The sequence below is a fragment of the Colletes gigas genome, unplaced genomic scaffold (assembly GCF_013123115.1).
Source record: "Colletes gigas isolate AHSC1104 unplaced genomic scaffold, ASM1312311v1 Colletes_gigas_Sc00001, whole genome shotgun sequence".
Classification (NCBI taxonomy): domain Eukaryota; kingdom Metazoa; phylum Arthropoda; class Insecta; order Hymenoptera; family Colletidae; genus Colletes; species Colletes gigas.
This window is the reverse complement of record NW_025106630.1, coordinates 4695736-4710350: the sequence shown is the minus strand read 5'-3', so window position 1 is coordinate 4710350 and position 14615 is coordinate 4695736. Positions and strand designations below refer to the sequence as shown.

At 41.1% G+C, this 14615-nt stretch overlaps 3 protein-coding genes across 3 annotated transcripts; all 3 read left to right on the top strand.

Annotated features, from left to right (window-relative positions):
* Positions 1 to 1288: 1288 nt before the first annotated feature.
* On the top strand, positions 1289 to 4041 carry LOC122396395 (replication initiator 1-like). The gene is made up of 3 exons (XM_043394747.1): positions 1289 to 1307; positions 2037 to 2073; positions 2325 to 4041. Exons 1-3 carry the CDS (start codon positions 1289 to 1291, stop codon positions 3364 to 3366), a joined length of 1098 nt encoding a protein of 365 aa, XP_043250682.1. The 3' UTR covers positions 3367 to 4041.
* Positions 4042 to 4598: 557 nt separating this feature from the next.
* On the top strand, positions 4599 to 6367 carry LOC122397322 (zinc finger protein 525-like). Its single transcript, XM_043396440.1, has one exon. It carries the CDS (start codon positions 4796 to 4798, stop codon positions 5720 to 5722), a length of 927 nt encoding a protein of 308 aa, XP_043252375.1. The 5' UTR covers positions 4599 to 4795; the 3' UTR covers positions 5723 to 6367.
* Positions 6368 to 7356: 989 nt separating this feature from the next.
* On the top strand, positions 7357 to 12717 carry LOC122396389 (zinc finger protein OZF-like). The gene is made up of 3 exons (XM_043394734.1): positions 7357 to 7388; positions 7450 to 8311; positions 12414 to 12717. Exons 1-3 carry the CDS (start codon positions 7357 to 7359, stop codon positions 12705 to 12707), a joined length of 1188 nt encoding a protein of 395 aa, XP_043250669.1. The 3' UTR covers positions 12708 to 12717.
* The last annotated feature ends 1898 nt before the right edge of the window (positions 12718 to 14615 follow it).

The following is a 14615-nucleotide window of genomic DNA, read 5'->3' as shown; positions in this document are numbered from 1 at the left end:
TCGATTCATCTTATTGTTTGATTAAAAACGAAATACATATATTAAATAGAGAATAAGGAAAACTGAAATCTAGGGGCAATTTGTGTACCATCAAGAACGGAGGATTAAGAACACGAAATAGTGAACAATAATTATTTTTAGACATATTGCATATAATTGTAAGTATAAAGGTTTAAGATGTACAATATAATAACAGCCTTGTAAATTTAAGATTTACAGAAAAAAAGAAAAAATATCCCCTCGAACTTTCCTTTCAACAAACATGCAAAGTCCATGGCGCGAGTTTACTTCAAACGTTTTAAGCAGTCACGTTGTTGATGAAGAATTATAATTGATATTATATAAAAATAGTTTCCTATATCCACTGTAAATATCGCAGTTGAAGTGGGTTGCCTTTCTTGATAATACACTGTACAATTCGTGTACAGTATGATGGTATCGTTTCCGATAGTAAGTCAGTCTGAATAAATTTCAAACTAACTAAACTTCATCGAGGCTGAATATAACACGAAACTAACATTTTCTGCATTGATGCAGCACGATACTTCTGCTAAAATCAGTTTATCCCTTTGAGAAATAAAGATTCCTCGATATGAAAAGCAATTGTAACATCATAGTTCACTCCGTGAATTGATTAATACGTATACGTTAATCTTAAAAGAGAGTCGTTTGGTACGATGTATTACCAACGATAAACGAAACATGTCCAATTAATATGGTACTGTACATTAGCTGTCATAATTGCGATTTTCTGTTCTGTAGTCGGCTCAAACTCCTACTTCCTCTACTGTGAGCGCATACCAGATACAATTCCTACTTTTCTGTTCAGCCAGCTGTAATAGGAGACGTGTGCCTGTAGGTTTACAAGAAGAAACGAAATAATAATAATTCATCTTCGCTGCATCAAAGTTATACACAAAATGAAACGATGGAGCAAAATATAATACACAGATGAAGTGGTGGTATATGCTGATATTACCCTAATTTCGAACGGTATAGCGAGATAAACGCAGTCGAAGAATTGATCTTGAGCAATGATTTTTTATTTCGATTAGACTGTAGTGACGCAAGTGGCTCCCGTTACTTTTTCCAATTTCTCTTGTAAATAAAAGACATTGACACCCATGTGTTTATAATGCTATTGTCTGTTTATATCGTAACAAATGCTATGAAAATAATTAGAGAGATAAAAAATGCGAAATATAATTAGCGATAGCTTTTTTATCTCGATATAATACTTAACGAAAAAAGTATGTCCGTGTCGTTAATATAGTCGGGGCACAATTGAATGGCCGCGTTGGTAGTTTGTAGATTTGCACGAAAAGAAGAGAGATAGCGAACGAACTAGCAAAGCGTTAGAGTGGGGATAGTTCCTCGGTGGCCTTGGGCGGTTATTGATTTTGTTCCGACTATAGGACAAATAGCTCAGATCAATTTGAGGATCCATGTTGACTGGACATTGTTTTTTGAATACCCCAAAATTATTTCGATCATTTTTATTTTATTTCTATCGTCCTGTATCCACGTAACACTTATATTTTTTTGCGAACTAGTCCCTCTAAAACCAATTGGAACGCAACAGAAGTACAGTTTCCATGTATTACATCCGTAAAACGAGAAGCTCACGTGAAAGATAGCACGCCTCTAATGGCTATTTTTCTAAAATCAATACCTTAGCGTACTGCGTTCGTAATGACACACGTAAACGCTGTGTATAGCTTTGAGTTTGAAATAAATATTTTTACTGAGCCTGATCTTTTCAACTATCCCGTAGTGATATCGAGCGCACGGATATCTAATCACGAATGAGACACGATAACACGCATGCAAATATTTTCCTTTCTCCTTAAGGTTGAAAAGAAATTTGTTTCGAGCACTCTTTGAATATAGTATAGGTAGTTACGCCACGTCGCCGAGGATAGGAAAAATTCTCGAGAAAATGTAGAACGAATTAGATAATGCCCAGATAAGTATATTTGCTGTATTAAATCATCGCGTCGAAATAGTAATAATTCATGATCTTTATACATTTACAGGCTGCGACTGTTACGGATTGTTTAGAACTACGAGAAGGTATGATAAACATAGATACATTAAACATCACGAGAGATTCGATTACCTAAGATTTTATTTAAAAAAAAAAAAAATACGACGTTCGAACGATAATCAAAAGCGAGTAACGCGCGTTTCTCAAATTGCACAGATCTAAAATCAAATGCTCGTACGAGAACGATCGTATCAGCCAAATCGCAACCTAATTGATAAGACCTTCTTCATTACTCCCAAACCGACGTTAACGCGAAGTATGAATTTTTTTGTTTTAGTGTCTTGGATCCCCTAAGCGAAGTGTTTAAGATCGAATCGTCGATCTCGACCGTAGACTACGTGAACTGGATCAAGAAGGAGAACTTCGAGGTCGTGCCTACGCATCGAGAAGCAAACGACGCAAGAACAAAGCACGACACGGAGACCGTGCTTTACTCGACGAACCACGCCGATCGAAAGACAAAGAAAAGAACGCTAACGAACCGTTTGGAGTGCGACCACTGTAGCCGCAGGTTCTTGAAGAAGAGCAACCTCGTGGAGCACTTGAAGAAACACAGACACAGGTGCCCGGACTGCCCGAAAACCTTCAGGCTCCGTCGATACCTGACCTCCCACACGGAGAAGATCCATCGGCTGCAGGTGTACGATTGCAGCGTTTGCAATTACAAGAGCAACAACAAGGGCACCCTGAAGAACCACTACATACGACTGCACACGAACAATTACAATTTTGCGTGCGACGTGTGCGGTAAACAGTTCAAGATCAAGAAAGCGTTGAACCATCACGTGAAGCAGAACCACAGCGACGCGCCGCCGATAGTGTGCGACGTTTGCGGCCACTTCAGCAAGAATCTTCACGCGCTGAAGGCGCACATGAAGTACAGACACTACAAGCCCGAGTTTATCTGCAGAATCTGCAGAAGGGGCATGACCACGCAAGAGAACCTGGAGCAACACTTGACGTGGCACGAGACCAGAGAGAAGGTGCTCTGTCCAACTTGCGGCAAGAGATTTCGAGGACGCGATCTCGACTCCCACATGCGGGTGCACACGGGGGTCAAGCCTTTTCCGTGTCCGGTCTGCGGCAAGTCGTTCAGAAGGCAGACCGCCCAGGAGCAACACGTACTCATCCACACCGGAAAGAGACCGTACGTTTGCGACATATGCGGACAGGCGTTCGCCCAGAAACCGGGTCTCATCTGCCACAGGAAACGCCATCCTGGACCCCTACCGCCGCTACCAGTCGTCTCCATCAAGAACATCGTCACGGAGTTCACCAAGGAGTACATTATGAAGAATACCATGATCAAAATCGAGTGAAACAACGACTCGTTTAGGCAAGATACTTGTTAGATAGTTCTCAAGATGGCGTCGAGGGGGGATGTAATTTGGACTCTTCGCTACTTGAACTTGTGTTTCAGTAGATAAAAGGAACGCGTATTTCTTATTTTTATATTCAAATTTTAATTCGGATATTATTCAAATACTTAGACCTATCGATATTGTGACGTGGACCATAAATCAAAGTCTTTGCCTCCATTGCTCTTTTTAAAACTTTATTTTCATTTAATATAAGCAGTAAAAAGTCACTATATTTCTAACTTGTAGTGAAAACACTTTCAAGAAAAGAACAATAACATACGAAATTTCATTTCAATGATAATCTTCAGTTATTAAATTTCGTCAAGGACTTCTAAATTTTGAGCGCACAGAAGTCGAAGTATCCTCAATTTTCTTCCTTCTGTCAGAGTTTAATCAATTAGCTACCCAAAGTCTGCCTTTGATAAGGACGAAAGACAAAGCGATGGGATAGCTTTCAGCGTCTTTAAGCAGTTGATTTCATTTCGACGATGAATTGCGTTTCGAGCAGCTTGGCGCTTCTATTTCTCAGAAAACAATGCACTTTCGTGACAATCGTTGTACAAAGTAATTACTGACTCCAACGCGACGCAATAACATGTACATTCACTCTGGAGCGAAGCGTAATCTGCAATTATAAGTGGGACTTTTTAAATAATTTTATATTCTCTTTCTACTGCCAATGAAGGGAGACCAATAATAAACAATGTTTGTAATACTTAAAGGTTTCCAACGCTCTCTATCTTCTTCTCATTGTTAACGCCGAAATCTTTACCGTTTTAAATGTTGTTTATAAGCGATGTTTGTACTTTTTACTGTATTATGAACTTTTGAATAAAATTAACATTCAAAATAACGCATAACTCGTACAATTATTTCGATATATATAATAAATTTAAAGATGTTTCCTTCGAAAGAACAAAACGATGAACGAAGAAGTACTATAAAATCCAGTTCACTGCATACTCGATATACAAATTCAACCGTTTACCATGGTCCATTCGCGGTAATTGAAACTTCACTGTTCGATACGAATGCATTTATAAATTGACCGTGAATTGTACCGTCTGCTAAAAATGGTTCAAGTGAGTAATCTCTGCATTTAAACACGTTACTCGCATCACGAATGCCGTATTTTAACGGGAACGGATCTGCTTTAATCTGTTTTAGTTTCACGTCGTCGGATCCTCTGAACGATCCCCTGAAAGACGCGAACGGCTCGGAGGAGTTTTGCTACATCAAAATAGAGAACTCGTACTCGTTGACGGAGTGCACGAAGAAGTCGCTGGAAAGGTCAGGAAAAATTACGTCCGCGGGTCGGAGGGCAGATTCGAGCGGGCCTCGAAAGAATTTATTTCACGTTGGAGCGAAAAACGCGTCGCAACAATGGATGCTCAATTTGGAGCACCGAGACATCGTTCGAAAGGCGTCGATGGTTGAGTCCGGTTTGCTCCTGGAGTGCGACCACTGTGGTAAATTTTTCCGTCAGAAGAATCACCTGAGATCGCACATGAAGAAGCACAAGCATCGTTGCAGCAGCTGCGACGAGACGTTCCTGCTGAAGAAGGACTTGAGGCTGCACGCAGAGGAGAAGCACGGCCCGGTGATCTATCCGTGCACCATCTGCGAGTACAAGAGCAACAACAAGTGGACCCTTAGGGACCACATCGTCAGGAGGCACAGCACCAGCTACGATCACGCCTGTCCCGTCTGTCACAAGAGGTTCAAGATCAGGAACGACATGAAACAGCACGCCAAGCAAGTGCACAGCAACGCGCCACCGATGAAGTGTCTGATCTGTGGCCAGACCAGCAAAACGCTTCCAGCGTTGAAGGCACACATGAGATACAGACACTACAAGCCCGACTACGAGTGTCGTATATGCAAGCGACGTTTGACCTCTCAGAGCAGGCTGGATCAGCATCTGCTCTGGCACGAGACGAGGGAGAAGGTGATCTGTTCCACCTGCGGTAAAACATTCAGCCACAAAAGGGACCTCGACATCCACGCGAGGATCCACGAGGGCATCAGGCCCTACGCCTGCCCGGTCTGCGGCAAAACGTTCTCCAGAAGGACCGCCCAGGAACAACACACGCTCATACACACCGGTCTGAGGCCGTACATTTGTGATATATGCGGGCAGGCTTTCACTCAGAAGCCGGGGTTGATTTGCCACAGGAAACGACATCCTGGTCCCCTGCCACAGCTACCCGTGATCTCCGTTAGGAAGCTCATCACAGAGTTCACCCAGGAGTTGACCACCACTGCCAAGAAGGACGAAGATCAAGTTGAAGCGAAAAAGGCTGAGATAAAGTGAAATACAACGTGACCTGGAATACTTCTTTATTGCGTTAACTGTCTCGCTAAATTCTCTGGAAGTCCTGCCAAACCACGCTTAACACGTTATGTGACGAAGACGTATAAGTATGTTCATCCGCAGACTGACCTCCAACGAGGGTTCGTTCGCTTTTGTGTCACGAAAGGTCGTACATAGCACTGGAAGATTACCCTGAGGAACAAAACTGAGCATGGAATTTTAACGTAAATAATGATTTACACGCTGTTAAAAAGAATAGAAACTACGTGATATCACTATTTTTTTGAAAAATTGGTAACATTCAAACTCGGTATATTTGTTTTGTATATTATACAGCCATTCCATCTTGCTCTCTCTACTCGTCTAATTTAATTTGTATTTTTTGTCTCGTGACGACGAATGAAGTGGTTAAATAAAAGACAAGAATAGCAAGAAAATAAAAGGACACAGGCAAAATTGAATAAGTGCTTGGTTAAGCGACCCGCAGACTATGGAGATCAACTCGAAAGTTTGCTCGTGTACTTTTTGACGCGAGGAGGATCTAACTCTGAACCCTTTACGTTTACTCTTGCCGAATTATTTCTTAACCCTTATTAAAATAAGACTATTCGGAGAAACGAGAACGAGACTGTAAATCTTACAGCCTCAGAGTGGATCGTTATTATTCGTTGAACACTGTTGAAACTTAACCATTCTGTGACGTAATTCTCGAATTTTTTTACAAATTTTGTATGCATGGTGAAATCTGAACATAGAGAATGTTTTAGAGATATTAACAGTTTATATTTTCTTCGAAACTATGTCAGTTTGTGTCGCTTTGTACAAATATGGGCGATCGCTTCCATGTGAAAGTATAATGTAATAGCTAATAACGATTTAATGTATAGGCGAATTGTAATTATATCGTGCAAAATAAATGATTCTTTTAGATAAAATGTGGGAACGAGGAAAGAAAGGTTAATTTTGTATTTTTATTCCGATTTTGTACATCGAATTTTAACCGAAAAATGATATATCATCGAACATAGGTAGGTATTGCTTGAAAATAACAACAAGCTTTTATCGTAATAACCAGCTTAAAATACGACGAAGTGCACTTGCGACACTATAGTTTACGAGTAACAAATGAGCAATAAGGTGGGCAACAGTTGCCAAAAACTTCGACGAGAAAATTCTGTGATTGTTCCGTTCGTATCGAGGATGATTGCGAATTGTTGATCCAGTGATTTAAATATACGAAGATAAATCTCGTTCTCGTAATTTACCAAGAATGTTTTAAGAAAATCTAAGTTATTTGTTGCTGGTAAGAAAGATCTTGGAAAGCATACAACAATTTTGAATCGAATCAAACGTCTCGGACATATTTTAAAATACATTCGAACGAATTCCTAAAGATGAGAAATATGTAAAGTAATATTAATAGAAAACCAGGAACATCGACATCAGTGACAAGATCTAAGCTGAAATTATTGTACAGAAGAAGTCTAATTTTTCATGAATTTGTAGTTTCATTTGCAAACATTAGAAAAGACCCAGAATTAGCCCTCTCAACATTATCTGTATCGTCGAGGAAGGGTACTAGAATGACCCAAGCAGTTTTATCTTGGGTCCTATCTATTCGATTCGAGTCTATAATGTCGCAGAAACTTAACCAGGGACTAAACCCGTGACAACGCGTACCAATAATCGCGATTACACCGTATGCTTCATAAACGCCCCTGTTTCAGATCGCGAAGAGGAACGTCGCGGGCGGTCCACGAGTGCGTGAAATGCGGAGCCTGTTTCTGCCACACGAGAAAGCTGGTGGAGCACCTGAAGAACCTGCACGACATCGACAAAGCGTTCAGCTGCGACGAGTGCGGCAAAACGTTCAGGAGCCCGATGAACATAGCCCGCCACAAGCTGATCCACACCGGTTTCAAGCGATTCGCCTGCGACCTGTGCGATTACAGATCGAACCAGAAGTCGAATCTCGAGAACCACTGCAGACGGCACACGAAGGACTACTCGTTCAGGTGCGAGAGATGCCAGAAAGGCTTCTTCCTGAGGACGGAGTACCTGGAGCACGTGAACGTTCACACGAGGAAGCAGCTGTTCCGCTGCGAGCACTGCGACAAGTCGTATCCTTACAAGAAAAATCTGACGGCGCATCTGAAACGCCAGCACGCAAATGTTCTGCCCGTGGAGACCGCGAGAGACGATTCGAAACGCAAGCACGTTTGCAAGATCTGCCTGGAAGGTTTCGCGCAGAAACTGTTCCTGGAAAGGCATTTGAAGAAAACGCACGGACTGCGCGACAAGGCGAAACATTTGTGCGATCTGTGCGGCACGGTGTTGTCCTCCAAGAGGAGACTGATGGTGCACAGACGCGGCCACGTGAACGAGAAGATCGCTAAATGCGATCTCTGCGGCAAGGAGTTCGCCAGCAGGGAGAACCTGAGCATACATCGGCGTGTACACACTGGCGAAAAGCCACACGTTTGCTCGCAGTGTGGCAGAGGGTTCTCGCAAAGGACGTCGTTGATTTTGCATTTGAGGTACCATTCGGGAGAAAGGCCGTATCAGTGCTCAGACTGCGGCAAGGGATTCGTCTCCGGAAGCTTCCTGAAGAAGCATCGCAAGATACACGAGAAATCGTCCCAGTCGGAGACCTGACCGCGATGAAACGAATCAGGCGGTAAAGGATGTTTAATTTATAATTATAAGCTGAACTTATGACTGTGTTAAGAAATTTTTGAGGGAGAATAAAAAGTTAATGACCACACTGACCCTGCATTTTATTCAAGAATTCGACGACGATATTAGGTCGAAGATCCGGGTAGCTTTCTCTGCTACTCTGCTTTAACCATCGCGCATTTACAAAAGCATCGGAGATTCGCTTTTCTGTTTCCAGCAGGAAATTCGCGATAACAATAAAATTTCATGATTTCTTTTCGAAAGCATACATGATGCTTTATGTAAATGTGTACCGTTGTCAATGAAGGATCCCCTCATTCCAGCCAGTGGATCGACGATCACGACGAGCTTACCAACTGCGAAGAATTCAGGATCAAGAGCGAGGACGTTCTTCTCGATCCAGGGCAGAAGTGAGTTACACACAAAAAATTTAAAAAAACTTCACTCCATTACAAAGTTCAATAAAAAAATAGAAAGACTATTTTCAGTATTTAACATATCGATACTCGAATCTCAATTCTATCTGTGATTAATTGTTGGACGATCGACGAAACGCCGGTTGCTTTTGAAACGTTACAGATTCGAGAGCAACGAGAAGGCCTGCGACCTTTGCCAAGAAAAGTTTCACTTCGTGACCAGATTGGTGGCGCACTTGAGAATCGTTCACGGTATTCACAGGCCGTTCAAGTGCGTCACCTGCGGAAAGACATACCCGCAGCAATTTATGCTAAACGCGCACGTGAAGAAATCCCACACGCCGAAAACGATCCCCTGCGTCCAGTGCAGCTTCATGGGAGTGAATTCCATCGACGTGGAGAGGCACGCGAAACGACACCACCGTGAAATAAAGTTCACCTGCGAAATCTGCAGCGAGAACTTCGTCGACAAAGATTCCCTGATGACGCACACCACCATGCACAACTTTATGCAGTATCAACAGTGCAACGCGTGCGGTAGCATCTTCAACGATGTGTACAGGTACGACATTACTGTTTATTAACGATTCACGATGAATTATATTTAAAATTAAACTCGTAACATCAGAGTAGAGGTATGCATTCTTTATTTTCGAGAAAATTCAATCTCGAGATCCGTTGATGGATATACATACGTATTCTCAACACTTTTAATGCCATTACGCTAGATATTTTTAGCAAGTTTCGTGCTAGCGGTCTTGGATCAAGGTTACTGGGAGATTTACTTGGATTTTTCAAATTAATAACAGTTTTTGATTTTATGAACGTTCTTGGGTCTTTTAATAATTATTTGGAAACCTGTCTTTCAAGTGATATTCCAAATAATACTCGAGGCCATAGATCGAGGGGATAATATTCTGGGAGCAGCCTTCAAAATGTACCTGAAGTTCATAATGTCGTTAGCTGCAAACAAAGGCGACTGTAACCAACTCATATAGTGGGTGGTGAAAATATGACGAGGTCGTTAAAGTACTAGAGGGTGAAGACGGTAGCTTGAGTGTCGGGAATCAAGAGGCCAGGGACGATTCTGTATAGTTTCTAGACTCCCAGTGCTGTAACGTACCAACCTTCCTAGCTGAAATATTTTCTTCCTGACTCAGCCTATTTTTACGTTACCCAAACTCTGCGTCACCCAATTCTGATTCATGTTTCGAAACACTGTGTCTTAAATTAGTTTCCGCTTCCACACGTTTCATATTAAAAAATATTTTCTAACTCGAAACAAGCACAGAAGGGGCATTGCATCGAGTCAACGATATTAAAAATTAATTTGAGAAGAAGTTTGCGTGAAACAGAAATAAGTGGAACGAATGTTCCAACGAATATACATCATATTATAATCATTTTCTTAGAGGAGGAAATAGTTTGCAGTTGTATGGAAACCAACTAAAAATTTTCAGTTTAGTTCGATCCCTGCTCTATGGAATGCTTATCCATTACAGTGCATTAAGAATCTAGGTGCACCAAGGGTAAGCATGCATTGCGTGTCTGTACGGCCCTGAAATGAGTGGCACGAAATACACTTGACGGCTTGTATCATCAAGATTGTCGCCTGACTACCACTTCAATGTACCTCAAGTACCTCGCTATAGTATAGCCATCAAAGAACGAGTTGTCCACAGTCGTCTGCATCTGCAGATACCCAGATTACGAATTTTAGATCCATTTTTAACACATTTACTGTCCCCCGACCCACATGTCGGTCAAAACGATGCTCGGGAGTCCCTGACCCATATATGGGACAAAAGAATCTTATGGCTTCTTGGGTCGAGTAAGCGACGCCTCCGCTCATGGGAATAATAAATCTATCAAAGGGGTTTTCTGCTTTTACTGCAGGAAAAATGGGTAACTCTCGGGGAGCGAATAAAATAAAAGATTTGAAATTTCGATGATAAAAAATTACGACGAAAAGTCGACTACTGTAACATGCAAATGTACCATATCTCGAGCGAATTTTTCCATGACGCATTGAATATAAATGGAGGAATAGATTTTTTGTGGGAACACTTAAAAACAATAGTCTATTCATGACCCATAAATAATGTAGAAGAGTTACGAGAACGAATGGAAAACACGAGATTCGAGAGGAATACTCGCGGATGTACGTTGATCAATGACTCGTAGATGTGGACTTTGCATTCCGGCAGAGGGGAAATGCATGGGAAACTCACTGTGACAAAGAAGGCTTGTATTAAATTTGCATTTATGAAAGTATGTTTATTGATGCTAGTCTAATAATCTTGTTGACAATCTCGAACGTTTTTCTGAATCGAGTCCTCCATTTCCATTCAATGCGTGCAATGTTTAAAACATTCGAATGCTTTAAAACGCTGTGCAATGCCGAGAAACTCGCTCGAGGCATCGAACACTCGTAGAAGTTGATTTCTCGTTGAAAGGATTAAATTCTGAACCCATTTTTTTTATTTTAATCGTTCCTTCGTTTGTGTCAAATATATTACTGTGAAGTAGGTTCTCATTGACATTCTGAAAAATTTATTTTTGGTTACGGGGGTCAATTACAATCATTTTTGGTGAATACACATACCCACGAAATCCTAACCATTTTCGAGAAAAAAATTCAGTAAGTGGACAAATTTTCGACGAAATTAAAAAATTACAAATTATTGTGAAAAAATTATTTTTGGTTACGGGGGTTAATTACAATCATTTTTTGTGAATAGACATACCCACGAAATCCTACACACTTTCGAGAAAAAAATTCGAGATGCTAAAATTTTCGACGAAAAAAAAAAATTTTACATCGTTCTGGGAAAATTATTTTCAATTGCAGGGGGCAATAACAATCATTTTTGGTGAATAGACATACCCACGAAATCCTAACCATTTTTGAGAAAAAAATTCAGTAAGTTGTCAAATTTTCGACGAAATTAAAAAATTACAAATTATTGTGACAAAATTATTTTTGATCGCACGAGTCAATTACAATCATTTTTAGTGAATACGTATACCCTCGAATTCCTATGCACTTTCAAGAAAAAAATTCCTAAATAAAAACGTTTAAAAAATCGTAACTCCTGAACGGATTGGAGGATTTTAAAATTTAAAAATCCAAACAACACCTATTTTGGCGTAGAATATGTAGAAATTCTAACAATATTGAAAAACTTGTTCCTTGACCCCGTAATGTGAGAAAACCCCCATAAAAATGGTCCATTTCCTCGTTTTTATCACTTTATATGTAGGTATAGTCCATTTATCCGGCATATTCGATTTTCCAGCATTACCTCAGTCCCGACTATGCCGGATAATCGGAATTTTACCACGATTGTTGTCCTTTACCACGATATTTATACAGTTTAAAGGAGCACAATCAACTCTATCACTACCACCCCACGGCGTTGATGCAAGAAAAGCTCGAGGAGGGGGACCAACAGGCTCTGGCGCACAAATGCGACGTCTGTGGTAAAGTTTACAAGTACAAGTCCGTGCTGAAGCAGCACAAAGTGAAGGCTCACGGCGACACTCCGAGCTACGAGAGACGGAGATACCTGTGCGCCCTTTGCGGCAAGGAACTGAAGACCGCGAAGGGCCTGGAGATCCATAATCGCTCGCACACGGGCGAAAAGCCCTACACTTGCGAGGTCTGCGGCAAGTGCTTCGCCTGCGAGACCCTGCTGAGGACTCACAACGTCACGCACACCGGGGAACGAAAGTATTCCTGCGACCAGTGTGGCAAGGCGTTCACTCAGAGGTCCACACTGGTGGTTCACAAACGCTACCACACCGGTGAACGGCCGTACGTTTGCACGCGTTGCGGGAAAGGCTTTGTGACGAGGACCGTTTTGAATACTCACATGAAGTCCTGTCGCTGAGGGAGGGCGGACTTCCGTTTGCTGGAAGCGAAATGAACCGACGATAAAAGTTACGCGTCCGGGAAGGAGCAGTGCTCCGAGCACTTTGATACTCGATCCCTCGACGCGTGGAAAATACGCAACGATTAGAAGTTATCAATTTGAGAATTAAATTTCAAAATCAACACAGGGAACAGTTGACGTATGCAGGAGCCATTTGATATTATTTTTCACGATGAAGTAGCTTTATTTTAAATATATTAGCGACAAATTGAATGGGGTAGTATGTTACCCCCCAATGAATCAAGGGGTTAAGTTATTGCAAAGCTCGTGAATGTGGAGCGTTACTTCAGGGATCAAATTCAGTACATTAATGAAATAGTTTATGAGTATTTGACTGTGATATTTTAATTACACATATTTCGTGTGTATTTATAATCCAGTCAAGTCAAACTGATTCTCATTGAATATTCACTTATCTTATCTTATCTCACATGATTTCGCTGGCCGTATGCAAACACTCCCATGGAATGATTTATGAAATTGCAACAGTCTCTTGATACATCGAAAATTTATAACAATGCTTCCTGTGGAGATAGATGAAACTCAGAAACAACTCGGACAAAACGAACGTTTCCCGCGAGCATTGTTTCACTGCTAATCGCAAATTCAATCTGTTGATTCATTATTGACAAGGTGCTTTTCAATTAGATAAGCCAACACGTTTTATTGTTTACCAATGTTATCTGTACTGAATTTCTCTCTGAAATTACGCTCGCACGGTTGGACGCCACACCTCGCGGCATAAATGATAGTCCTTGGGATACATATGTGGAATCGGGACAACCTTTGCGGATAAAGTTATCTACCCGAGGTGGATTAACCGTTGGAGCGCCGAAATCGATCGCTTTAAAGATGACAGCTTTCGCCGTTCCGTTCCGAGGTCTAAACTCTCCCTTTAACACGTTTACTATCGCGCTTTAGGCGAACAGAGCGTTTGTCTACGGGTAGGCGATCATTCAGAGAACGAGATTACTTGGAAAAATAAAAAAAAAATACGAAATTAATAAATTAGAATTAAAGAAAATGCGCGTAAAACGTGTCTTCGTTGCACACGAATTTTCATTTTATTTTGGCACGGAGAATCGTGCCTCAAAATTTCGAATACCTACGCCGAACACCCTATATGCACGTGATGCTCCGATTCTCATGATAGACCAACGTCACGTATGCATGACAGCGATGATTGTCTATTTTAAGTCTACACGAGCAAATGAAGTATGAACTATAGACCCGTGTCACATTACGTGCAACATATTACACAGAATGTTCAGTCGGCCTATTTGATAGATTTTATTTGCACGTAAATAAAAAACCGTGGATCAAACGCGACAGCGAACGTGTTAAGTAATGTGCGCGTGATAATAAATAACGTACGAATATGTTTTCGTATGAAATAGGAAAAGCGAGATTAGAAATTGTACGAATGCTGAGGAGAGTAATATTTTCAAAATAACTTGAACGGTTCAATTCCTGTAACAATTTTTTAACAGCCAGCGTGTCTTTATTATATCCCTGTGTTTATAAACGACACGTTGTTGACCACCCACCGTGGCGGAGGGACGGGTCTTTGTTACTATTTTTTTACCAATTTATCCTCGCTGACCGTATCAATAAGGTTTTTAAGCTCGCAGAATTTTTATACTCGCAAACGCTGCGATTACAAAGCCGTCCTCGATACTAGTATTCGCATACAACAAACCGTTGTAAATTTAGTTATAGGAAGTATTTTTCAGCGTTCCACGAGACGCAATTTTATAGCGATTTCTGGACGAACGTATCTTCTTCGTCGATTTTCAGGCGATAAAGAAAAATTCCTGATCGGATATTAGACAACCGTAAACGCAATTGGAACGAAGTTGGTGATTT

What these genes read in the sequence shown, in the direction of transcription:
- LOC122396389 (XM_043394734.1), top strand. Translation starts at nt 7,357, where the DNA reads ATGTCGCAGAAACTTAACCAGGGACTAAACCC. An exon ending in CTTAACCAGGGACTAAACCC is followed by an intron (nt 7,389 to 7,449) that starts GTGACAACGCGT and finishes CCCCTGTTTCAG; the next exon opens with ATCGCGAAGAGGAACGTCGC. An exon ending in CAGACTGCGGCAAGGGATTC is followed by an intron (nt 8,312 to 12,413) that starts GTCTCCGGAAGC and finishes AAGGAACTGAAG; the next exon opens with ACCGCGAAGGGCCTGGAGAT.
- LOC122396395 (XM_043394747.1), top strand. An exon ending in TTGTTTAGAACTACGAGAAG is followed by an intron (nt 2,074 to 2,324) that starts GTATGATAAACA and finishes TTTTTGTTTTAG; the next exon opens with TGTCTTGGATCCCCTAAGCG.
- LOC122397322 (XM_043396440.1), top strand. Translation starts at nt 4,796, where the DNA reads ATGCTCAATTTGGAGCACCGAGACATCGTTCGAAAGGCGTCGATGGTT.